Raw genomic sequence first — 27,267 nt, 5'->3', positions numbered from 1 at the left:
AGAGTAGCTCACGAATTAACACTTTTCAATCTTTGGTCAAATATATTCCAAATCATAGTTTAGACGTTGTTTTGAACGATATAACAATTTAATTCTCTCTTTTATGGGTTATAAAACACGTTTTTATATTAGAAATTAACAACCTAACACATTAGGAAAAAAATTATACAAAGTATGAATTATAGTTCTACATAATTAAAAGACCTAACAATCATAATCCTTTATCTTAGAATATTAATGTAATTATAATTATTATCTTTTTTTAAAGACATTTGATTGCTTATAATATTTGGGTGATCCATGAAAGCTGTTCTTCTATCTTCTGTTTATTCCATGATTTTCAATGAGAAGGTTACACCCATTATTCATCTTCTATCATTTCCTCTTATTTTTTTAGGACATAAATTTCTGTGACTCTAGTAACCAACCTGAGAACTCCTATGTTACAAAACAATGCATCAACTGAACAAATTGGTGATTCAATAATACACCCTAGATGGGTCGAATTATCATTTTCAAGTTGTTCCAAATTTCGAAACATACCAATTCAAATTTCATTGTTTTGATGATTCGTTCCTATTTAAGCGTTGAAACCCCTTTCAATTTCAACAACACCAAGGTGTGAAGTTCAAAGTACTTCGCTTTCAAGAGATAAATTGCAAATTGCAAATTACAGTTGAGGCATGCTATGAAGTAATAAGACAAGTTATGATAAATTTTATAAAATTTTTGAAGTTCACAAAGCTTGAGTTACTACGCAATTGTCTCAAAGAATACAAGCTGTAGTAACTAGTAAGATCAATGCATCTAGAACAATTACTCTATATTTTAAGTAATTAGTAATATGTATACATCACATCTAAGATCTAAGTCATCTAACCATCTTGCCTTGATAAATAATTACACCAAAAACAATGATTACATAATTACATGATATATATACCATCAGCTATTGGATATTGTCACACTACGCATTTGATTGGCAACAAAGAAGTTGGATGTTGACAATAAGTATTTGTGATTCGTGCTCAAACAAGATCGGGCAATCTCCACCAATTCATTGCAGATACTTGATACGTTTTCGTCTATCTGCATAAATTGAATTGCATATAAAAATAATAAACAATAAAATTGAAGACATGCGTTACAAGTATCAACATATTCATCCTTGATTCAATTCATTTTAAGTTTTTGTCAATAGAGGTATAGTATCATGTCTATCTATCTTTGCACCATGTTCTCTTAAGTGAGCTTAGTAGCTAGTGCGCTTGCTTATTCCTAATCTACCGCCTTCCCATCATGTTAACATTTCCAAGTTTAATTTTAGTCAAATTTTGTAACCATTGATAATACTATAGAGATGCAAGTTTTGATTTTTGAACCCATGACCTTTTTATATACATACATGACATTGAATGAAGATCAAACATGTCTGGTATCTAAAAAATCTTAGCTAGGCTAAGTTATCATTGAGAAATGCTTTGCGAGTAAAAGACTAGTAGAACAAACAGAAGAGAATTTTAAAGGTTGTATAAATGAGCCCCTAAACCTATCAATGCTTGGCACATGCTCACTATAATATGTTTATCAGAATATTATGGCCTGGGAAAATAAACTCCTTGATTGGGCAACATACATACATATGCATCACTATATCCACACATCCATTTCCTTTTAAAAGGATTTTAGGCTGCAAAATCATTTCCGCATTGGTTTTTCTCAATTTTTCTCAAGCACCTAAGTTATTACTCTTAAGGGGCAGCGTACACTTCTATATTAGTACAAGTGAGACATGCACACCCTGCTACATAAAACTGTGCCACAAAAAAAAGAGTATTTGATGTACAAACAGTGATTGCATTTCAAATGCACACTTTCTTTTCAAGTTCAGTTCAAGATTCCAAAATGATCTCATCAGAAAAGTTACCTTTCTTATATTCCCACTTGACCACAGTCAACAGAAAAAATTATGCGTAGTACCACATTGCATAAAAGGCTTGAATCATCAAAAAGCTTTCAGTTCTATGTTACCCTCAGCCCTCCCCCAAGAAATAATTTTTACTATCATTCCCTTCCTAACATCTTTAATCTCAACTCTTCTCTAATGCTTTCACATTCCATGCAACATTTCGTTTTAAGCAATTCATTACAAGCAAAATGTTTTCACTTAGTTTTAATTAATCCCTACTAGTAAGTCAATACCCTAAATGCTAGTCCTTACTCATAGCAGGCAGGCAGAGGGAAGAAGGTAAGGTGGTAAGACTTATACAGCAATGGCAGGACACCAAAGCAGTATCCTAATTGACATCTATCATATATATTGGAAGCTGGAGATGCTAGGGTGAAAAATAACAAATACTTCCTCTCTCTTTTTTTTTTCTTTTTTTTTTTTTTTTGTACACACTTATGGGATTAAGGCTTTGTTTGATTGTTTGATTGATTTAATTTACACACTTCTCTTTTCACGGAAACCAAGAATTCTATTTAATTTTAGGAGAGAGAAAGTAAAGTGTGAAAGTGACATATAAAAATATTAGTTGTGAGAGTAAAAGTGGTGGGTCCCATTTCTAAAAATAGTGCAAGTAAATTAAAAAAAGGAAAGTAAGCATATTAAAAGAAAACAGAGGGAGTAAATCATAAGAGGCATCACTGGTGAAACTAATCAGGACCAAACCTGGAGGGCTGATACAATGCAGTTGCAAGCTTCGAGCGCAAGGCTTCCCCGAGCAATCTAGATAGTGACATTCTATTATTAACATAACAAACCAATAATGAAAACTCAGCTATAAAGGCAACAATGCATAGACAGATAAACATACCGGGGAAGCTTCTTCCTTAACTGCATGAACAAAATCCGGAAGAATGTGACCACAAATTGATGCAAGTTCCTCATGATAGTACAGATCATCAAAATGCAGGAGATCATTACCAGGAACCTGCATGACATACTCTATACCATAAGAAGCAAGAGAGAAACATATAGCTATTTCAAATGAATAACATCTTAATTGAGTAACTTATAAAGCCTTTAATTGAGTAATGACAAGTTCAGCTTCCAAATTTATAAAAGAAGGGAAGTGGAATACTTTTAGGGAAAAATGCAATTAAGGTTCATGTCCATCAAACCTGATGACAAGATGAGAACATTAAAATGATAAGTTTTATACACATACGGACAATCCATTCAAAATAGACTACATCATTCTCACTTATTTCACAAGGCAAAATTAACCATCTCAAACATGGTAATTATTAAAATAAACAGCTAAATAGAAAATCCTCATGTGGGACTCAAGAGAAGTCCTTCAGGCCATCAGCATTAAGAGAAGCCCATTAGAATATGGCGCTAAATAATCAACTACTCATACACATGCAGCCAGCCAGAAAATGAAACTCAAGAAGCTCCTATTAGCCTACTTGGGGAGTTGGGGTACAACACTAAGTTCTCAGGAATATTTAAATTAAATACTACTTCGTATATCAAATATATAAATGACACCCCAAATCTATTCTCTTATTATTTATGAACTGCAAGTTGGATAATACTACACCCTATCGAAGGCAGTATATACAACCACCAAGAAGTGAGGTGCCTATACAGAGTCTCAAGGGGATAAAAATTATGTGGTCTTAGTAACGAAAACAAGCACAAATAAAATTTAATTTATTAACTAGCAATACAGTCATATATTCTCTTTATAACAAAAGTTAAGCTTCCTAAGAGTGACATGAGAAATTTCATTGTCGACATGAACAAAAGATGTTTCCTAAATACCTCTTTCGTGCCACAAGGACTGTATGGGAGTTTATGCTGTGATAATGCTGCCAGCATAATAATATTTGCGCACAATATTCTGACTCTCAATCTTGCAGTTTTTTGCCTGAGAATGAATTGCATAAATAAGGGGTGGAAAACAAAGAATCGGAAGTATGATTCTGTTTGGTATCAATAAAACTTACAATGAGTGAGAATTAACCAGTGACAGTAAGCTCTTTGGGATAAAGGTGACTCCACGCATAGGGTTACCTTGAAGTGATGCAATATATTCAGTATTCTGGCAGGAAAACTTTGAAGCATAGATAGATTATTGGTCATTGGAAGATGTGAGGAAAAAAAATTAACTTCAGAATGTTCAGATTTATCATGGGAATGGTGAATTGTTCAAGTGGATGGGAAGTGTACAAAGCAGAATCGTACTTGCTAATTTATAGCCGAAGGCTCAAAAGTTGGATTGAATAATTTGCCCTGCCTAACCACAGAACTACTAGACACAGGAGATGACTAATTCCTCCTTCTTCCTTTCCTAGAATATTACACATGATTCATAGCACATTTTACGATTAATGGGATAATAAGTGCGTAAACAGCACACTGACAAAATAGCAAACCTTTTTTTTTTTGGCAACCTTACGCATACATGAGAGCAGCTCAAATAATCTTATATTTAAAAATTAAACTTGGCTATAATTGATGAGATCTATGTAACGAATCAGCTCAACACACCAAGGGTGGAGACAAGCAGCAGCAAAAGAGGACAACAAGGCATAAACGAACAAAAGTTATTAATGTTCCACTAAGGCATTGAGTAACATGAATAGGGCTAATTGATTTTCTGATGCAGTAGTGACTAACCCAATTAATGTTAGGGTTCCTTACAATTGCTTTAGTATAAATAGGGGATAGGGTATGCAGTAGAGGATTATGTGAATTGTGAGGAAATATGTTGAGAGTAACCTCAAGTTACTAAGAGAGTGATAACCTAAAGTTATCAAGGAGAATAATAGCATAAACCTATTAACCTATCACTTTTGTGTATCCAATTTTCTGCCATTATCAATCAAAGACACAAGCTTTAATCTTTATTTATTAGCCTAGTTAAATCAGAAATACAAGTCAGATTAGTAGTCTATTACAATCTAAGTCCATCTATAGTACCTGGAACCATGATCAAAAGGCTGCACAGTTTTTGTATTATGCAGATGATTCTATCCACATCAAGCGGTGTCACTGAATCTACAACACAAAATAAATGTTAAAAAGATTTTGCAGTTTGCAATACACATGTATGAAGTAACACAGCAAGAAAATCAAAAGCAATCCGGAGAATCCATATACATGGCCAGGTGAGAAAATAAGACACTTATCACTGACCAGTGAATGTACACATGATATGAAGTAACACAGCAAGAAAAATCAAAAGCAAACCAAACTCCAGAGTATCCATATACATGGCCAGGGTAAGCAAATAAGACATTTATTAGTATCAGTGAGTATGCTGCAGCAGAAAGTCACCAAGCTCTTAGCCTCTTACATAATACATGGAGTTCAAGTTTCATTCACTCAAATCTCAAGTGGTAGTTCTGAAATGTCAGAGATTTTTTAAACCTAAGAGTAAATTATGATTTTGCATCATTTTTCTTAACAATAATAGCAAGGCTATTCAAATAGGATTCATCATTAGAGACATCTTACATCATAAACAGAAGGCAAGTTTCCCACAGAGAAGTAAAAATTTGGCAGGAATGAGCTTTGCCCAATTGGACGTATAAGATAATGGAGTTGTGCTTCTCAGAAAAATTGCTTGTCAGGTGGAAATCTTGACAGTAACATTTTATTTTATATACTAGCATAGGATTCTTTATTAATAACAGATGATTTCACAATTACAATCCAAAAAATCTGTAGAGACAAGATCAGCATTCACATGCAGTCCCACTATTTCTGTCTCTCTTGCTTCCCGAAGTCTCTTTCCCTCTATTTACTAGTTGACTGATCAGTTATCAGCTAATCACATCCACTATGCCAGTATATGTCTAAATGAACCAGAATGGAGATAGATAAATGTCTCTACAAATAAACAATTTACATACCACTTTTGTGAAGGTAGGTCTTAGACTTTGTTGAAAAAAATTAATAATTTTAATAATGACTCATTTCAAGAAATGCATTTTTTTACAGGTCAAACCCACTAAAACTGACTGTCTCCAAATGACCTTTCACTCTTTTAGCGACTTCTATTAATGGTCAGTTATAGTTATTAATACAAAAGTACAGTATGAATGTTCAGCAAGGAATAATTGTGGTAGCTAAATAAAAACACATCTTTTGGGACTAATAATTATAATCAGAGAAGAAAGTCAGTCTGTCAATCATAGAGGGATTGTGGTCGTATAAAACAACCAAGATAGTGGAGGACCCTACAGGTAGTTTTGGTAGGACAGTGAATTTCACTTTAACCAATATATTACTCCAGCAAAATTTGCATGAGAACTTGTGAAGTGCTTCCTTTCCCAATTTCTTGGATTTTAAATCACCAAAAAGTACATATTTGTGCAACTACACTAAAGTGAAAAATAAAGTTCAGAAACCGTGACCCAGCATTTTCACCAGCCAGCTATTGTAGAATGCACTCACAGTGCCTCACTTGGAACCACAACATTTGGTACATAACAATGGCTTAAATAGTAACCGATTCAGATGAGCTGCTAATACATTGAAATATCTGGTTGGCAAAACAGGTATCAAATTACGAAAAGCTCAAGCAGGAAACCAGCGACAAAAAAGAATGTTTAAAAATTAAAGGCAACAGACTAACCCTGGGCAACAAAATTTTGAAGTGAGCTTATGGTCGAATCTATTAATCCATCTGAATGAGAAACTAAGCTGCTGGTCAATGCAACCTGGAAGTAAATAACGGACCGCCATGTGATTACTCTCAGTATTCAGAAACCTAGTCCAACAACAAAAACCAATGAAGCCTCATACCTCAGCAGTCTCAAGATATAGATATAACTGCTTTACAGGAGTCGCAACAGAAGGAATTGTAGCTTCGGAAAATGCTAAACATGACTTGCCAAAAGAGACAAGTTGCTTTGAATCCTTCAAAGCTTTCATCACTAAGCAGTTTGCATGATGAACGAGAGTTTCCTGAAACAAATGGAAACATTATATAAGTTATTCCTAGAAATTATTATGTCCTTTTCAAAATAAAAACTCATACTGGACTTCAATGGTCAAGGTTTTCAAACTTTGACTACTACAAATATATATATATATATCATGCTAAAATGTGCTATTTCTTTTTCAGTACTTCTAAATCACCGCAAAATTCTTCAACGTATGCCTTAGTACGATGTACTGTTGATAAATAATGGCCACAGTTAACATTACTAAACCACAAAAATAATATATGTGGACTGCTTTTTCAAACGGGGTACATTAACACGCCAAAACATTGCATCAATGCCTTTTATAAGGCTCTCACCTATGGCGGATTATTGTTAGTCCAAAGAGGTTGTAAGAAGAAATGTAGTTATGTGTTATGTCCAAAAAATAAGAATTAGCAAGAGACTGAATAATAGATGTATGTCAGATCCTTAGTTTAAAGGTATCGACAGAGAAGCAACTTCACAACATTAAGAAATACATAGCAGGTATATGAGACTGAATATTCGACCTAGTTCACCATCTCCAAAGAACAAACATATTAAGTTATTCACATATCATCTCATTATGAGCAATAAATAAACTGTTGTTTTTACCTATCCATTCAAAATAATTTCGTAATCCAAATCTATTTAAACAAAAAAACTATAAAAATTGTAATACCAATTAACAAACAATCCATAGGTCTTGCCTTTTATCTTTCTAGTTAAGTACCCTGTTTAATTGATGAGGGCAGAATGGCAGATTTCATTTATCAAGGCTATGAGAGCACACGCAAAGGGAAAAACATTTAGCAACTAATCATGACATCGTTTTGCTTTACTAGTGGCATGTCTACAAGAGAGTACAGACCTTGATTTCATCTGCACTAGCAAAAGTTGCACGACACTCAATCAAAAATGCCAGGTGACGTTCCCATTCTGTCCCAAAATCAACCTGCTCAACAATTACCAAAATCACTAACTATAATTCCCATAACAGCACATGATGGTAGAGAGATACCAAATAACAGAAAAGAGTTACTTTTTTTTTTTTTTTTTTTTTGGGGGGGGGGGGGGGGATTGAGGATTTGAAATTATGTATATATGACTTGTTACCATGTGCACAAAACAAGAGCATAATCGCTCCAAAGGTTGATAATCACTGTCCAGCATGTCTGAAGAACCCTTGGCATTATGCAGACCCTGACAAACTTCGAAAAGAAACTGTATAGTAGTCGGACACCTGATACATCCACTCCTATAGAGAAAAAAGATGTACTTAGGCAGACATGAAGACAACTGAAATTAGTTAAGACAAGTCCCTAAAGCAAAGACTTGAATCCTCAGGTTTCTAATTGCAGAGATATCTGAGAATGTTTTACTGCAGAGAGTTTGAAAAGGCTTTTGATTGCAGAGATACATGAGATCAGTGTCGGAGCATTCATATGAAAAAAAAATCTCAACCATTAGAAACAGCACATAATGCAGATACTGAAACCTGTAATTGGCTGCTTGCTAAAATACCATTCAGTTAGTCTTTTCATCTTTGAGAAAATACACATATTGAAACATCTAAGCTAAATTCAATTCACACCCTCTTCTATATTTTTTATCGCATATCCATTCTCAAGATATCCTGAAATTTTTTTTCTTAAAAAAATACTCCAATAATGTTAGCTTACATCAGTGCTACTTTTTTGCTCAATCTACTTGCTCCAAATTAAATCCAGTGAGCTTTTCAGAAACAATCACTCCACCTGCCCCTCAGCCAAAATGACATAGTAGGATGTTGTGGAGGACATTGAGGTTATTTTCTGCTTAACTGCTCATTTCTCATATCGTTTATTACATATTTTCTATCCTGTATAATCTCTATCGTATACTGTGAGACCAAAGTAGATATTACTATGTACCTGGTAGCAATTTGAAGAATACGCATATTGATGGCATTCTTTGAAGCCCCACGCATGACATCAATGATTTCAGCAAAGAAATTCTGCAATGACCATCAAAACTGATATTGAGATGACTAGCATATACTCCAGTAACTTCAATTGAAAACATAAAACTTAAAGCTTACAAATACTTCATATGGTCACACATTTCAAGTTATATGTTCTTTTACAAAGGGAATGTGATAGGAGTATAATATGTCAGCAAAGCAATTTATGGCAGAGTATATTTATCACATTACATTGTAATTACAATAACAATGCGCTAAAACTTGCAATTTAAAACACCAATGTATATACTACTTAGTTTTGTATGAAACACTTACGTAACTTGTCTGTATAGGCATAACCTTGAAAGACACTAATCATGGAATGGGAGGAGTAATAATAATAATAATAAATTAACTGTGCTCCAGCAAACTTTTACAACATACACACATCTAACCAAACCTGAGACACATAAATGTGAGGACAGTAGGAGAGATACCAGCTCTATAATATCTTCCAAGCACTTTGTATGACTAAGAATCTTGATAAAAACAGACTGCAAGCTCTCCAGCTCACTGTCTTTTATCCATTTGTTACATGCTCGCTCTGCAATCCTCTCAAGTAGCCCTTCCAATTGAACTTTCTGTTATACAATAGTGTGGATTAGGCGGAAGGACTAACGGATTTACAATTTTCTACCAGGTTAAGAAAAATAAACCGGTATTTACACCTTTTTTTTTCATCAAATCAACTATTAAAACAATATACTTTTAGTTTGAAGGGAGAGAGAGAGAGAGATGTACAATCAGCTTATTAAAAAAAAAAAAAAAAAAAAAGCATATTGTTTTCAAACAACTGCAGTGATAGGATCATTTATCAGCTATTCTTACTCACCATCTGATTCTGAAGGACAACATCAACATAACCATCTATGACTTTTAGGAAATTATCCAGGTCTTGGTACTCAATAACATCCTGAAATTCCAGATATTAGTCAGCAAAATTGATAGGAAGATGCAAAGAGCAATTATAATCATGCTCCATGTTAAAAGCTGCATCATGAAAATTGATGATATACAATCAGCTGAAAGCCGACCCATGATTACTCCAACTCTAATGGTAACTGCAGATATATACAATCCATCATCCAACATCAATGATTAATCTATTTGCCTCTGCTTGAGAATAACACACATGGATAATTTTGTTTCAGCAAACCTAAGAGTGAATAGAGATGAGAGGATAAAAGGCATGTATTCAATAAAAGCTGAACAATATGGCAGGTATTAGCTCTTGATAATCAGGATCTAATATCAAGCACTTATCTAACTGAAACAAAATGGTTTATTTCATATATGCATCCCTGAACTATAAGATAAAATACCCTCAGGATCAAAAACTACAAGCAAACAATTGCAAAAAACACAGCTATACATCAAGAAAGATCAAGGGGTCACAAATGAACTGAAAGAATGAATTAATCATGTAAGAAACATAAGAGACCTGCATCACTCGCTCCAAAACCACATTGACGATCTCCACAGGAGCGTCTGTTTCGTAAAGCCTGAATCCAAGGAGCCGGAAATTCATACACTAAAAATAGGGAGAAAGGGAAAAAAAATAAAAAATTATTGAAGAGTTGGCCTGAAAGCATACATCGGATATATGTTTGTTAAGATTTCAATTCAGGAGAGATACACAGAGATCTAATATACCTGATCAAAGGACGAACCAATGCCACACGCAATGAGGTCAAGAATGTGCAGAGTATTAGATCTAACAGCCTCAGGTGGGAGTTCCTTGAGTAGATGATGAAGATTGAGTGAGACACAAGAATGTTCGCCAAACAACTCTGACAAATTCCTTGTTATTCCAAGCTCGAAAAGTATATTGCATCCTTGCTTTCAAAAATGATTAAAAAAAACAAAAAAAAAAAAACAGTGTCAGCTAGCATTACACGTATAAATGTTTTATAACTTATGTTACACAGATAACCAGAGAGCTATGGACAAGTATTAAATGCAAACTTCTAGGGATACCAACAATGTAATAGATCAGTAAGCAGAACTCACCCCTTCCCCAGAAGAGAACATACATATACTTTACAAACAAATATTTTCTAAGCCAAGAGACTATGATGGATATTCAATAATGAAAGTCCAAGAAAGTATTACAAAGCAATGCAAAAAAGACACTTTCTTCTCAGCACAGAACAAATATTAATGGAAAAATTAGATAGTGTATAGTATTATTAATGGTAAGTCACATCCAGAGAGGTCTTCACCCAGGAAGAGCTCAATCCTTCCCAATGAAGTTGAAAACTGCAAATGGAGTGAGATGAGGCACAGTGCATGATAACAATCCTAAGTTATGACAAATCCTCCAATATTGGACTATTGGTCTATGTAACATGGACATAAGTACAATACAAATGATACTAACCCATCATCTTAAGACAGTCCAGTAGTCTACTACTCTATCATCATCATCATCATCCTTACAACCAAGAGTTGTACTGTCAAGCCTATACACTGGGGTTGAGAAGATGTCATACAGCCTCAAGGTTGCATAATGCACATAACTCTCAGCGGGAACAGCATTCTACATAATGCCTTCTTAATGTCAGCAGTTAGCAAATCATGCATCCAACACATGACTAGGGACAGACTCTTGTTATTAAACATTTAAAATTCACCTACTGCATCTTGGAAACATGGGAATGCTGAAGATTCCAAAATCAGACCATCATCTGAATATACATATAACAGTCTCCAGCACTGAAAAGGAATCATCGGCTTTAAACAATAGAACCCACAATTAGCAAAAGCATCGCTCTATTAGCAGCTAAATCACTAAGAAAATAAACTAGACTTTTGGATTCATATGATCCCTTCTTATCAGCAGCAATTTTGCATTGCTATTTGTGATAATTGATACGCTAAAGTCGTATCACCTGATCAAAAGTGATTCCTAAAACCACTAACTAAAATAGATAGGGAAGTAGGGTTGAATCTAAAGGGAAACAATGTTCTTTTATTCTTAATAAATTATTAAAATCTAAATTATCAAGAAACGAGTGAGATTTGTATGAATTATAATTTAGAGCAATAATTAAACTAAGGCATATTATCAATAATAAAAAGCCTAGGATATAGGTTCGCCAATAATTAATACTCTGGGCTAAAGTACAACAATCAACAACCAATATTGCAAATAATCAGATTAACCGGCTCACGCATTTATCAATCATAGAATTAGAACTAACACGCTCTCGCATTTATTAAAGCTAAAACTCCTATTGAAAATATCCTTTTATGTCGAAATTACATCTACTCGATTTATAAAATCAATATTGCTAAACTATCACAATCAAATTAAATCTGCTCGATTCATAATCTAATTGAACAGAATTAAAATAATCCAATAAGAAATTAATATGCAACATCAACAACCAACAATAATAAATTATCCCTTCATATTAATCACGGATCCCCAAAACCCTAGAATTAAACTACTCAAACATAGAGTTGGTGTTCATTTGGTAGGAATTGCTTGATTTTCAAGCTTTTCAAGCCAATACGAGATATTGGAGCTGGATGCCGAAGACTTCGGTGATTAAGTTCGTGAAAGGAAGTTCCAGCTTAAGGACCAAAGATGGTAAAAGGTTTGGGCCAAGTGAAGATTGAAGCCCAAACGGAGGTGCCAAGCTCAAGGTAGCCGGCCCGATCGAGCATGCATTCGCCCGATTGGGCGGATGCCCAACAAAGGAGAGAGCTTAAAATGGCGGGCCCGATCGAGCATGTGTTCGCCGATCGGGCGCGCGTTTCTCCATAGACTCATAGTTTTAATCGTTTTTGTAATTTGCGGGGTTGATATATAAACCTTTGTTTAAGCTTTTGCTAAGCACGCTTTTCATTAGTTTAATTTCCAGATTTAAGATTTCTATTTCTGACCAGACTTGATAAGATTTAAAGGTTGCAGTCAGCAATCTATGTTAATGCACCAGCAAATCACCTTTGTCACACGCTAGATTGGAAATACTCTGTTTTGTGGTGAGAGATGTACATAATAGCAGTTTAGGGGACTCTAGGACTGACTAGAATAGTTTTATAAGGTTAGCTTTGAGATTTTTCTTCAAGGCTTTTCCCTGCTTTGTCTTTCATTGATACATGGTGTAGTTACAACACTCTACTAGCTAACAGAGGAGTACAGCACACCAAGTCCTATTTCAATATACTCCGTAAATGATTTTCATATACAGCAAATATGTATCCTTAACTAATAATATGCATGACAAAATCTGACCTAGGATCCAGCCGCATCCTGAAATTCTAGAAGCAAGCAAAGCTACTTATTCAGAAACAAGGATTTGCTTCTTAGTTTTCCTGTGATTTAGGTTTATACTAGAAAAATTGAAGATCTTGTATATCCTAAATAATGTCAAGACTACGCCAACCACAAAACACCTTTGGCTTCTGTTATTGCCAAGAATTTCATCACACTTGATGAAATTTAGTAGTGAAAACATTCTTGCCAGCACAAATTATAAAAGCACTCATTGGCTCTCAAACAACAATTCCTTGTCAAAACAGAGTTTGAATCTGATGCAAATGCAATTTAATACATGAAAAAGAAAAGACAATGAAATTAATATAGCAAGAGTGTAAGATCTAAACTCATTAATGACTAATAAAACCAGAAAGCATGAACTAAAGTTCATATCTATCTATGAACTTGTAAGCTCCAGATTCTAGAGAACTATGAAAGAGAAGAAATTGTCCTTGAAGATAAGGGGAATCTTATAGTCCCAAGAGAATAAGATCAGTAATCAGTAGGAAGAAGGAAAAGCCATATGAAAGAAGTTCAAGACTTACAAAAATCCATTAAGCACGAGGGAAATAAACAGAAGAAAAGACAGATCCAAAGAAACCATAGACTAAGATTAAGAAAAGAATAACCTGAAAAAGATTGCAGAACAAAAATCTTCAAATAGCACTCTAATTTCTAAGTACTGTGGTCCTATGGGAATGAGCATGAAAATAACATGGAAATCACTAAAGTTACATACTTAATATCTCACTGACCTGATGATCCTTAAATAAGCATTTCATGATGTACCACATGGGTGGTTCCATGAGGTGAACAAGGACTTGATAATTCTCATTGTTTCTACCTTCTGTGGTCTCTTTCGATGACACAAGAGGTAACATCATGCGATTAATGTCTTTAATGCAGGTTACAAGATATCCTGCAAATTGAGTAATTTATGAATGGTATCATAATTAATATAAACTGAGAGAATGGTAAAATTTATGTAAGAGAAAAGCGGAAATTCCAGCAATAGATAAGGCAACGATTGTTATCTCACAAGCAACCCCAATACAAAGGCAATCAAAATTGAGGTGAGATAAATCAAGATTAAGCATGCATGTATTTCAACTTCAAAGTCTTCAGCTTAAAATTCATCCATTTGGTATCTAGTTGAGTTAGTCTCATATAGCAAATATTGTGCAAAACGTGTTTCAGATTAAATGCTTTACTTTTTATCCAGGGAACACTATAGCAATCAGCTTGTTGCGTCAATGGTTAAAAACGCCAGCTAACATGACAACGAAAGGCATGTGTGGCATTGTGAATTTCAGTTCTTAATTACTTAAATAAGCATTTTGAAATTAGCTCCTAGGTGAGATTTCAATAATTGATTTTCTTACATAAGAAGAATAATTTACTAGGCATCTAAGCACATATATTGATATTCTGCTACTTAAATCGAAGTCTAGAAATTCAATGAGTTGTTATGTAATTCCTCTTCCACAATCTTTCTTCTCCTTAAAACATATCAAATCCACACTCTGTCCTACAACAACAAAGCCTTAGTCCCAAAATTATTTAGGGTCGGTTAACATGAATTGTCATAAGGACCCGTCCGAAAACCCACACTTTGTCCTCTATATTAAAAAAGTAAGCACAAAGCAAGTGATCCCCAAAAGTTACACTCTATCTCATCTTGCATAGAATTGCGTATTTAGAGTCAAAACTGAAAACTAAGGAAGTATAACTACTATTACTCGAACCATAATTATAATGGAAACCAACATTTAGAATTATTAGAAGTCATTTATTTTTTCTACATTTAGCTAAAGCTTTTTGAACTTCTTTGAATCAAATAAAATTGAAGATGAACCACGTAGACGTAATATATCTAGAAAAATGACAAATTAAAAAAACAAATAACAAGACATAGGCATACACATAAAGAATAAACCCAAAAGGTACCACAAAATAAATACGCAAGTTTCAATTGAATATACCTTTTTGGCATAAAGGTAATTTCTGAACACAGTAGACCATATATAGATGACAATATGCAGATGCCAAGGGATTGCCTAGACCACGCATCATCGCCAGCAAGCGTTGGATCACATCAGTGGTATCATCAAGTAAAAAACGCCAACAAGGCAATATAGCAAGCTCCAAGTAGCTGAAATACAAAATTTCTCATAAGGTAGTGGCGAAAATACCAGAAGAAATGTCAAAAGTTATAACAGGTTTGCTTACATACATACATACAAGAAAACCTTCGGTTATTGATATGGATCTTGATGACCATTTAGATGGATTCATAACAATGATTCTTGAGTTTGATGTTAATGGCAATGGACCAATGACAGTAAAGCCAGATTAATAATATGTTCGAAGTTTCAAACTCTTAACAACAAAAAGTTTTCTTTCACCCAAAGGTTTACACTATAAAGGTAAACTCAATAATCTTTAGTTCTTTATCATACTAAATATAGTTACACCCTATTAAATAATATTAAAACTCAGGAACAAATTCTAATTAGTGTGCAAGAAACTAATTAAGCACATTACATGCCAAACAAAGATAGTAAAATAAATAATAGGTGGTTTACTAAATCAGTAAATCTTACTTGATTTAGAACCCAACTGTATCTAATCATCAGCATAAATAGGTGCTAAATTGTGTCCCTATCTATGTGAGTCCTAAATCATATTATTCCAGTATAGCAACATCATGAAAATGGATGGATTGTAGCTGCATTGTTTGACATGCCCATATTTTAATACACACATTTAGAAGTAAAATAGTAATGACAAGGTTAGAACTCATGCGATGCATGATTTATAACAAGAAAAACGATTTTTACAATAAAATATTACTTCCTCCGTTTTTAAATAGTTGCAACACGCCCTTTAGCACACATTTTAAGAAAATTACTATTCATTGGTCCCCACATTACTAAACTTTTTAATTAACTCTTTTAATTACCCACCTTACTCCCTTAACCTCATCCCTGTAGATTACCAAAAGCCACTAATTAACAGCCATAACCGTCCATCTCCACAACCCCTACCACCACTGCCTCCATCATCGCCCAAAAATCAACATAAAAAAAAATATAAAAAAAAAAAACCAAAACTTGACACCATATCCAAGTAAGATAGTTCAATCTTGAAGAAAATTTCCAGATCTAAGAAAATTAATCAAAAATATTTATAATATAAATGAATAACTAATAACCACCATCACAAAAAGCAACTCATCTTCCTTTTCTCCTTAACCTAATCACCATCTTTATGACCACCGGGCAGTGGTACAATTAAAGAGAGGAGAGAGTAAATTCAAGAATGAGAGGGAGAACTAAATAGCAGTGGTGATGGAATCTAGTGTTTTGTGGTGAAGATGGGTGGTGGTTTTGACGAGATTTGTAAAGATGGATGGTGGTTTCGGACAAAGCAAAGGAGGTGGTGGTGGATTTGGTGAGGTGGGTGGTGGTTGCGGCGGCAGTAGTGGTTTGGTAGGTGGTGATATTGGTTGTTACGGTAGGCGTAATGGAGAAGGGTATGTATGAGTTGAGAGGAGAAAGATTGTTACTTTTAAGTAGGTGAGTTAATTAAAGAAACTTAAGTTGGTGAAGGCCTTGCTTTGTAAAGAGCTTTTTGGAGAATTTTTAGCTTTGAGGCCTATTAGAGGTTTGACTATTTAAAAAAGCTAATTTGGGAGTCCAATAAATAGCTTATTGAAAGAGTTTATTATAGGAGCTTTTTCAAATTAGCTTTTTGGCTAGTACATTACATAAACCTAAATAACTAATACTTAATAGTAATTTACCCAACATTTTTAAACAATCGGCTATTTACAACCAACTAGTCAAAACAGTTACTACCACATGTATCAATCAACTACATACTAATTACCTAATAAGACCTAAATATGGGTTAGTTTGTAACTTTGGCTATGAAAAGTATCCATATATGTTGCGTTGCATGTATTGTGATATTTCCATTTTAGAAAAGCGTTACAAGTAAAAAAAACAGAAGAATGATAAACTAATTGATTTTATGGCAAATTACACAACTCACATAAAAGAAATATTTTGAGGAAGAGTAAAATTTGCTTTTGAGTATAAGTATTACTATCCCAGTGTTACACGGAGTATTATTAAGATATGACATAGGAAAAGTCAAGTCATTAATATTTCTTTTTTCAAAAATCAAAACAATTTCAATTTACGGAGTACATCATTTTTATGAGAAACTAGTGTTTACCTTTAGCGATGCCCCAAAGTTAATAATTGAAATAAATTGTATTATAATATTTCATGCGTTAGATAGATCAATTTCTATTTTTATAAATACTTTTATGGTATAATTATCTTAAATATCTTTATTTACGTTAGTTGGCTTCATTTGACAAAAAAATTTGTCTTCTAGTCATTACCTAGTAGTACTTAACAAAAAAAAAAAAAAATTAACAAAATGTAAAAAATAAAAGATAAAATAAAAAAAAAAAACCACCTATTTAGTTGATTATATTTAAAAGACTAACTAATCACATCTAATAAAGAGCAAAGATGGTAAGACTCCTTGTCAATTTCTAAATGGTTTCAAGTTCAAATCTTGATATAAGCATTTTTATAAGATAATATAATACTTCCTCCATTCTGTTTACAATTTAAATTTTATAGATTGGTTTATGGCAAGTATTAAAAGAAAAAAAGAGAGAAAGTAAACATTTCTCACTGAATGACGTGGCAATTTTATAGTGGAGGAGAGGTGACAGGTAGCGTGTATACTTACTTAGGAACACTTTTTTATAAATTACACCTATATATATGGGAAAGTGACATGTGTTAAATTTTGGGGTAAGTGGCTTTTGTTTTGTATTAGCTATAGATTAGTTTCAAAGACAAAGACCAGCAATCAGCAGACTAGGTGCATAGATATTACAAGTAACATTTATGCATTAAAAATAATTCTTCAGAAAAGCATACGAGACATTGAAGAAGAGAAATATTAAGAATAAGAATATCGAACAGATGATATAAGCAGTTGGAATGTTGGACAAATGGCCTCTACAAAGAAATATATCAGATTATAATAATAGAATATAAAACACAAATAAAAAAAAATAAATAAATAAAATAAAAAAATAAAAAAAACCTTGACATATTTTCTCTGTTTCTTTATAGTTGCAACACTTCTCTTTTCACGCTTGCCGATGCATGATTTCAATCGTTAATATCTTTAATTACCAATATGTAAAAATTATAAACTTTTGATATTAAAATAGTATAAATCGAGACGAATCTAATAAGATCCCACATGACTATATTTTTGCATAACTATAAATCATCAAATCTAGTCAAAGTGGAACACATGAATAGTGTAAAAGTCAAATTGTTGCAACTATAAAAAAAAAACGGAGGAAGTACATTATTAGAGTATTCATCATTTGTTTTCTGAATATGTATGGATCCTCACATCATCATTCAGTGGTAAGTGAATGAGGATGTTAGGATCTCAGTGCAAGTTATCTGCATTTATATGTGCCTCAATGCATCTAAATGCAAGCAGGACTTTAAACAATAAGGAACATATTACAGAGGGAAGAAGTAATCTCACATTCGAGGCAGCAGATCACGTATGGAACCGATCTTGCAAAACCAATTGTGACAGGTTTCTTTTGCATCTGAGCAAACATCACTCACTTGGAAATCCTCTATCATTAACCAATCACAAATTCAGATAACCACAATTATCTTAAATAATGGAAAGAATAATGTCAGACACTAATCCCGCATCTACCGACATCCCTGAATCCCAATAAAGAGTATACAGTTTCTGAAAAACAACCAAAAGGATGTGCAGGAAGTATAAGAAAGAAAAAAGATTTAAGGTAATGTTCTCTTCACTTATGTTTCATTTTATAATATCTTATCTTATTAGTATTAACTTATGACTAATCTTATCTTATGGGACCTTATTAGACCTTATTGGGCCTTATATAAGGTGTTATTAAGACTTTTGAAATTTCTCCTAAAGCTAGCATAAATCAACCCAGAATTGTTCCCAAGTAGACCTTTTTCAAGTTCACCCGACCTGAGCCAGCTTAGAAGATTTAAGGTGTTCACTCTTCAACAAGATTTTTCAGTTCAAAACAGTGAAAGACTAATTGCAAAATTTCATAAATACATTAACCCTGAAGTCAGCCAAAAGTACCTTGAAATAAACTTTCACCAAGCCCTTGATAAATATGGGCAGCCCCTTTCTTTCCTCCAGTAATCTTAGTATTAAGGAAATATTTAGCCCCCTTTTTCCTTCCCACCTCCCCCCTCACTCCTCTTCACTCTTCAGATACTATATGTATACTCAATATGCCATTGTTGCTTCTCCAATACATTCTTTAGCATTATCACAAGTAGTATACTTTCTATATTTTATTTCTCCCTCTGCCTCAGAATAATTGCAATAGTAGACTAGGCATGTAGTTTAGTAAACCTATAGTGTATTAGTGTGGGATTGTGGGTCCTTGATTGTGTTATTATACTGTTTAAAGCTGACGTAGTGTGGTTTTATTACTAAGTAAAAGTTGATGTTATGGGGTAATCTTATATACCATGAAAGAGAAATAATTAAATAGTGGTGGGACCATATTAATTTAGGAAGTGTGGCAATTATTCTGAAATGGATGGAAGCAGAAAGTGATGTGATTAATTTGAAAATTGAATTACTTATATTATCAAATTTTTGAGTTTTCAAAATTTTCATTTACTTATAAGCTTTAACTTATTGTTGATTATTTTATGTTACCCCTTCCACTACTCTTAAGAAGGTTTTAAGCTGGCCTTCAGAAAGCAGCCTCAGCATACATTCAGATCTCTCATAACCCCGTCATCAACATAATTCACATTGGATTGTAGTCATTGTTGCTATCTCCATTTTCTAAAGTTCTTAGCACTATTTGTTTTCGACCGTTTCAGAAAGTTCTTAACACTTTCAATTTACTCCATTTTTGCAAACCGCTTTTACTGTTGGGTTATTCTCCCCAAATCACAATAACTAGTAAGTAATAATATTATTGTAATAATAATATTAATGTTGTAAGAAAGAAAAAGAAAAAAATGAATGCATGTAGTGAAGTGAAGTGGACGGTTGGAGTATTTTGGTGATGCATGGACTAAAAGTCCAAGTTGGTTAAGAAAGATTGGCAGAAGGTTTTTAATAAAACCTTGACTTTGCTTCCTAGCATTTACTTGAGGCTAGTTAGGGAAGTTTTTTATTTATGATATATATAATGTAGCATTTAGTCGCAAGAAGTGTGTGCGTGGGCGTTTTTAGGGATGGAGCAACTATTAAACACAATATTGGGAAGAATAATAAAATACGGAATAATAAAAACATCACACAAGATTTTTACGTGGAAAACCCTACTCAACAATAAGGGGAAAAACCACAATCCCGATCTCCAAGGACAAAAATAACTTTACTAGCAATAAATTCGGGAGTACAATGACCACCACTCAATTACAATATCAGATACAATGTATTTTGGGACAGTCTACGCTAAGTACCCTTAACATTGGTACTTATACTAATCCTAAAATACCCCTCACACTAATATCGTGTTTGTCTCTCGTCAATTCCTCCCTCACTACTACAGCCATTGTGCTCTCCTTCGCATTGAGAATTCGAGATGCACTCATTTACTTTACCATCAGTTAGTTGCTTGTAAGCTTCTACATCTTTGCTAGCACTACATTCTGCTAGCACTCTCTCATGGTGTGTGTCTTCTCTCACACACACATTCATACTCTACAATTTGCTAGCCTCCTCGTTAATCATGGTATGTGCCGTCTCACAAACACACTTCTCACGGCTAAATGCTACATTATACATAGCATAAACCAAAAACTTCCCTAGCAAGCCTCCTACTTGGGAGTAAATGCTAGGAAGCAAAGTCAAGGTTTTATTAAAAACATTATGCCAATCTTTCCTAACCCACTTGGACTTTTAGTCAATGCATCAACAAAGGACTCCAACCGTCCACTTCACTTCACTACATGCATTCATTTGTTTTTTCTTTTTCTTTTCTTTTTCTTTCTTACAACATTAATATTATTACTACAATAATAATATTACTTACTGGTAATTGTGATTAGGGGAGATTAACCCAACAAATTCCTTCCTCGACCCAAATCACCGAGCACATCTACAACATCACAAAACCAGACCCTTTCCACTCGGTCTCGATTTTATGGCCTCGAACAACTTGGCCCTTTGGATAACAAAAATTGTTATCGGCCTTCAAGCTACTTCTGCAAACGACTTATACCGTCGTTATCACACACATGACTCGCCTCCTAACCATCGACATTACTAGGCCTGCTAGCTAACCAACACAATATTAGGTAGAATTTCGATACAAGGCTACAACTTCATAGCTTATATCTCCTTTTCTTGTACCGTCGCTTCCACCACAGAAGACGCCACTTGACCATCACAATATCAAGGGGACTTTCGACACAAGGCTAAAAGTCTACAACTCCGTAGCATAGATCTATCAACTTGTACCGCAGCTATAGCTATCACCCGCGAGACTTACCACCGTCGTATTTTCTCAAATTCTTCTCCTACGAGAAGCTCTTCCCCCCACAACGGATCCTTTAACCTGCGCTGTGATACCTGGACCCGCGTCACCCACCTAAATAGACCACACGTACACTCCAATCCACATTAGTATGATATTGTCCGCTTTGGACCTAGCCCGCACGAATTTATTTTTGGGCATCTTCCCAATAGGCCTCATACTAATAGAGTATGTTTCCACTTATAAGGAAATCATCCTCTAACCTGCGCTCTGATTCCAGTGGTTGGAACCGAGTCACCCACCTTGTCAAGCCGCACACACACTCCACTCTACATTAAGTATGATATTGTCCGCTTTGGGCCTAGCCCGCACTAATTTGTTTTTGGGCATCTTTCCAAAAGACCTCATACCAATGGAGTGTTTCCACTCATAAAGAAGTCACCCCTTATTTCTTCCATGTGGGACTTGGGATGAACAACCCCAACAAACCTCCCCTCAAACATAGGACCACATACTAATGGCCTTCCTTCCAACAAAATACCTTGCAATGCTGCTATCACCACGGGACACGCCACCTGAGCCTCAGGAGGACTTTCGACGCAAGACCCCAAAATCGCGAGGTCACACATTTGAGAGAATGTCCCACACACATAATGCTCGTGTCTATCCTATCGAACCATCGGCTCTGACTGATACCATTTATTGGGCCCACGTCACCCACCTTGTCAGGTTGCACACACACTTCACTCCACACTAGTATGACATTGTCCCCTTTGGGCCTAGCCTGCACGGATTTGTTTTTGGGCACCTCCCCAAAAGGGCTCATACTAATGGAGTGTGTTTCCACTTATAAGGAAGTCATCTCTTCCTTATTTCTTCCATGTGGGACTTGGGATAAACAACCCCAACATTTACTACTCTAACCCTCTTGCCTCACAATATATAAATATTTTCATTCACTCTTTTTTATTCACCCTTTCTTACGCTCACCGACCCTCTTACACTATCTATCCTACTTCACCCACCTTTTTGTTATACCTACAGCACATCAACATTCTCCCTTCAATTGCCTCAATTTGTGTGCAAATAGTAAATGTTAAAAACTTTCAACAGAGGTAGTATTTTTCACCAGAATTAAATTCAATAAGCCCTCTAAGTCACCTTCTGCCTTGAAATGAAGAATTATTTTCCAGATTATAAGAACCAAAAACATCAAGGAGGCAAGGTGCCCTAAAAGAAAACTACAAGAACGCATGCCAATCACACCGGAATTTAATTTATAATTAGTAGAAAACGCATTTGATAGCATAGACCACAAAGATGCTCAAAAATATTACATAATCCTATAACACATCCACTAAACTAAACTTAAATACTTAATTATGGAGAATATGATCAGTAAACTTCAGCCAACGAGCCCAAATCATCACCATCCATAACCCTCGCACTTCTGCAGTATGCTCCTTCAGTCCTTCCAATACCAGCTCATCTCACCAGCATGAAACCATCAAAAAAGCAGAAGCTGCAAAACACCATTAAAACTGCTCCTCTAATCAAAAAAAGCTTTTCCACAAAGACCCAACCCCTTACAGATAAAAAAAGCAAAAGGAAATCCAGTTTCTACACCTTTGTCACACATGACACAATTATTGGGAGAAAACATTTTGAGGAAACTCTCTGAGTCACATATCTATTTCCACAGAATGAGACAATAAGATTCATCTTCACAAGTTTGTGCAACACTGCGTTCAAATGCAACCAACTTTACACCCAGGCTGCTCAAAATCTCAAAGTTGATCCAACCAGTAATTAAAAGATACCTCTGAAGGAACCATTTTCCTCTGAGCTAGGTTAGGGTGCATCTTTGATCTAGGGTGAATTACATCATAATGTCCTAGGTAATTAGGTTACAGTATCTACATAAGAGAGGGTTTTTTTTTTTGGAATGACCTTGCTTTGTAGGGAGAACTTGATTGAAATAGAGACTACATCTCATACTATGTTACGCTCACAAAGCCCACAAATGATTTTTTTTTTTTTTAATTTTTTGGTGCACACTTTTTTTTATCAAGATATTGACTGTAGCAATATAATGTCCAAACGGATGAAGATATAAGAGTTAAAGCAATTAAAAAAAAAAGTCAATCAACAGAGAAAAGCAACACAGCTGGGGGGGATGAAGCAAGAACCAAAAAATGCAGAATACGATGATTAAAAACAAGACAAAAACCTGGCAAAGCATGATTCTGTGAACCATCTTCTGAAAATTCGGCCTTCTGCTTAATGCGCTGCCATACCATATCACCAAGCATGTCCAATATGTCAGTAGCAAGAGTAAACAAGGTTGGATAAAATTGCAGCAAAGCTGTATCCCTCAATAGCCTAGCAACCTGCAAATTAAGCAATCTCTGAATTCCATGTTACATAGAGAGAAAAATATGAAAAGGGCTTAAGAAAATACAAAATTTGAATTTATTTTCAGTTGTAAAATAGAAATGAAATCCCTTATCTAAACTAATTCGGACTCATCTAAAACTTATTTTTTGAGGTAAAATGAACAATTCTGATTCCACAAAAAAAAAAGGCTTGTCTAGCAACTTTGTCGGAAGCAATGAGAACTTATTTCCTTAATCCCTGAGTGACCACAAGAAATGGTGAAAAGAGCAAGCAAAGTTTCTCCTACAATCGCTTCTAGAACACAGAAGAGAAGCAAATCAATAAGTAAATCGGGGAAATCACCAACAATTAAAGCATAGAAGCATATGTGAACCCAGAAGGAAACCACTGCAAGCACATAAAAAATAACTAGAGTGGTCATTTACTCTCCAGATAAATATATGCCCTCCTTGACAGTGAAATTGTTATGTCTGTCTGGTTGTTCTGAGGTAACTTATACTCTTTCTTTATACTCTCTGTTTGCTGCTAATTAAGAAGTTTTTTATCATAAAAACCACAATTTTAAAACCCTTGATGATCTTGAATAAGGAAAGTAAAAAGAAACTACGAAATGGCCTTAGAAGAATTTTTCAACTAAAATACAAAGATCACTTCATCTATATAGCAGCTTATTAGATTTAACTAGGAAATGTTAATGAAGATGTGGGCAAGGTGCCTGGAATACATAAGGCCAGAGTCCAACTAAAGATAATGAAAAAAAACCTACAGCTTCATCAACTTGCCTTAACAGATAACTTCAGAGATTTAAAATGATCACCAGCAGCCCAAGTACAAAGAATTTCATTCTTCATTTCACTTAATCTTGCAGTATACTCTTGCTGTGAGATAAATTTTACATCCTCAACAGCTGATCCCAGTGGATCATCCAATTCATCCAAATGCGTATTCGATTTCTCATATGCTGCATAAATAGGCATCATTTCGAAATGAATAAGGTAGCTTAAAGCATTAAAGAGGCAACCAGCAGCATTTGTGAGGGGGAAAAGTCATAACATCAAGTGGGGTTGTATACTTGCATGTTTTACAAAAAGGTAGAAACAAAGAAGCTGACATTGACATAGAAAAAATTTAAGTGAGAAAAGGATCCTTATTACCCTTATGACTTCTGACCACCAAATCAGCAGCCTGGAAATGATGGCAACAAAGATGTCAATAAAACAGCTTACTAAAGAGTAAAGACATTACATGTTCTAACATGAGAAAGGTGAATATATTCAGGCTAAACCATGATTCCTTCAGTCAGATACTAGCAAATTTCCAAACAATATTTAGAAGTAAGACAATTAATTGTTTTCTAATGAGTTTTCCAGGCATCTTTGTCACACAAAACATTCATTTCAAAAGAAAATATCAGCATGAAGAGGGCATATCTCTTACGACACGTTGGAAACTACAAAAAGGTTCAGCTTGATTATTTCAAGAACTTCCAGGATCTAGCATAGTAAATGGGATAAACGCAAGCAATAGACATACAGTATTTGCTTAGTAGAGATGACAAAATGGCCATTCAATTCAGGTTTGGGTTAGGATCGGATCATATTGAAATTAGGGGTCTTTTGAGGTACCTATACAGGTTGAGCCAGTTTTGGGTCTCTAGTTTTCAAATAGGTTTGGATATTGGCCTACTTTATGTATATAGGATGTTCAGGTGACTGCCACGCGTACCGATGAAACTGCAACCGTCTTAGAAGGAGGAAACTTCTGCACCAAGAATTTCTTAAAAGTGGTCCACTCTTTCCCGAGAGGTTGAACATAACTGCTTGAGATATCTGATTTAGAAGCATATGGAGCATCCTCTGAGTTTTTGGAAGGCACAACTATGCTGCCACGTGATGCTCGTAAAGGATCAAAAGTGTCATCCTTCTCTTCATCTTTGACATCAACCTAAAGCACAAATTATTGCGCAAGCAATTGGTAAGCAGACAGAGAAAATAAAATTAAAATGAACATCAATTGATCAATAGGCGGCATTTCACATAAATTATAAAGGCTAATTAACAATTGTTTTTCTATGCACCAATCGCACCCTGAATCACAAAAATAGTGAGTGCAAAATATCTCAGTTTCGTTCTAATTTTTTTATTTTTCTTTTCGAAGAGAAACTGTTTGACTCCACTAGGTGTAATCAGTGTAGAGATCTGATCCTTCTAAATTATGCTTAGATCATTCATTTCAATGCATTGTCTAATTTGTCTTGAAAAAAGAATATCCTTATTTTGTGCATCTGAGTATGATCCTCCAAATTAATGTTGTTTTTCACTATACTTGCATGTCATTTGATCATATTTACATAATATTTTATTCTGAGTCGTATGTTAACTACGAGTATATGTGTTTTGTTATGAACTATGATGCGCATCACACTCCCGAGTGCACATAATAATTTGCTTTCTTCACATAATATCCAAATTATCGTTACCTTCATCTCATGCATAAGTATAAATTCATTCCGTGTACAGAAAATTAATCCAAAAATACCTTAATGCTCGAAACAAAGGTTTGAAAATAATCACTGTTGAGTTATCTACATCAAAAATGATCAAATTACCTAATTAGCATGATCAAACCCTAAGAAATCAAAACTAGAAACAAAGCCATTAATTCAAAGTGCAAAAAATACACACTGATTTCCACATTACATTCCTCTTAATCATTCACATCGAATTACTCTAGAGAAATCAACGAATTTTAAACTAGTGATGAACAAGTCAACAAATTTCTAATGCAATTTGTCGAGTCCTCAAATTAATTGAATTTTTCTGCGAATAACATAGCTAATTTTAATCGAAATAAACATGAACAGAAAGTTGAGAACGGAAACCTGAGGAGAGAGAGAACGAGTAGAGGAGAGAGGATGAAGATCGGCCGGAATACGAGGGAGAGAATGTGCCTTTGCTTCTGCGGCGTAGTCTCGAGCTCGAAATTTGACGACCATTTTCGCTGGTTCAATGCTTTCAGTATCCGCCATTACTCCTGGAGTCCCGGCATCAAAACAAGAGAGCTAGACATAGGTCATGTTGTGCAAGCCCATGTACTATGTTGTGGGATTCT

General features: G+C 34.6%; 1 protein-coding gene across 2 annotated transcripts; it reads right to left on the bottom strand.

Moving 5' to 3' along the window:
• Nucleotides 1–808: 808 nt before the first annotated feature.
• On the bottom strand, nucleotides 809–27,267 carry LOC110720928 (UPF0505 protein-like). Of its 2 annotated transcripts, XM_021900018.1 has the most exons (23): nucleotides 27,038–27,266; nucleotides 25,882–26,100; nucleotides 25,311–25,341; nucleotides 24,939–25,117; nucleotides 23,990–24,149; nucleotides 18,795–18,891; nucleotides 15,179–15,348; nucleotides 13,952–14,115; nucleotides 10,583–10,768; nucleotides 10,371–10,460; nucleotides 9,762–9,842; nucleotides 9,367–9,510; nucleotides 8,841–8,923; nucleotides 8,044–8,185; nucleotides 7,799–7,882; nucleotides 6,767–6,928; nucleotides 6,597–6,681; nucleotides 4,937–5,014; nucleotides 3,961–4,027; nucleotides 3,776–3,881; nucleotides 2,820–2,936; nucleotides 2,675–2,731; nucleotides 809–1,089 (listed from the first exon to the last, which is right to left on the bottom strand). In XM_021900018.1, exons 1-23 carry the CDS (start codon nucleotides 27,182–27,184, stop codon nucleotides 946–948), a joined length of 2,793 nt encoding a protein of 930 aa, XP_021755710.1. In that variant the 5' UTR covers nucleotides 27,185–27,266; the 3' UTR covers nucleotides 809–945. The 2 variants fall into 2 exon arrangements, with proteins under 2 accessions (XP_021755710.1, XP_021755711.1); XM_021900019.1 differs by lacking the exons at nucleotides 809–1,089; nucleotides 2,675–2,731; nucleotides 3,776–3,881; nucleotides 3,961–4,027 and having other exon boundaries at nucleotides 2,841–2,936; nucleotides 27,038–27,267.

This window comes from Chenopodium quinoa, unplaced genomic scaffold, assembly GCF_001683475.1.
Source record: "Chenopodium quinoa cultivar QQ74 unplaced genomic scaffold, ASM168347v1, whole genome shotgun sequence".
Classification (NCBI taxonomy): Eukaryota; Viridiplantae; Streptophyta; class Magnoliopsida; order Caryophyllales; family Amaranthaceae; genus Chenopodium; species Chenopodium quinoa.
Note: the sequence above shows the minus strand (reverse complement) of the source record. Positions and strands in the feature narration are given on the sequence as shown.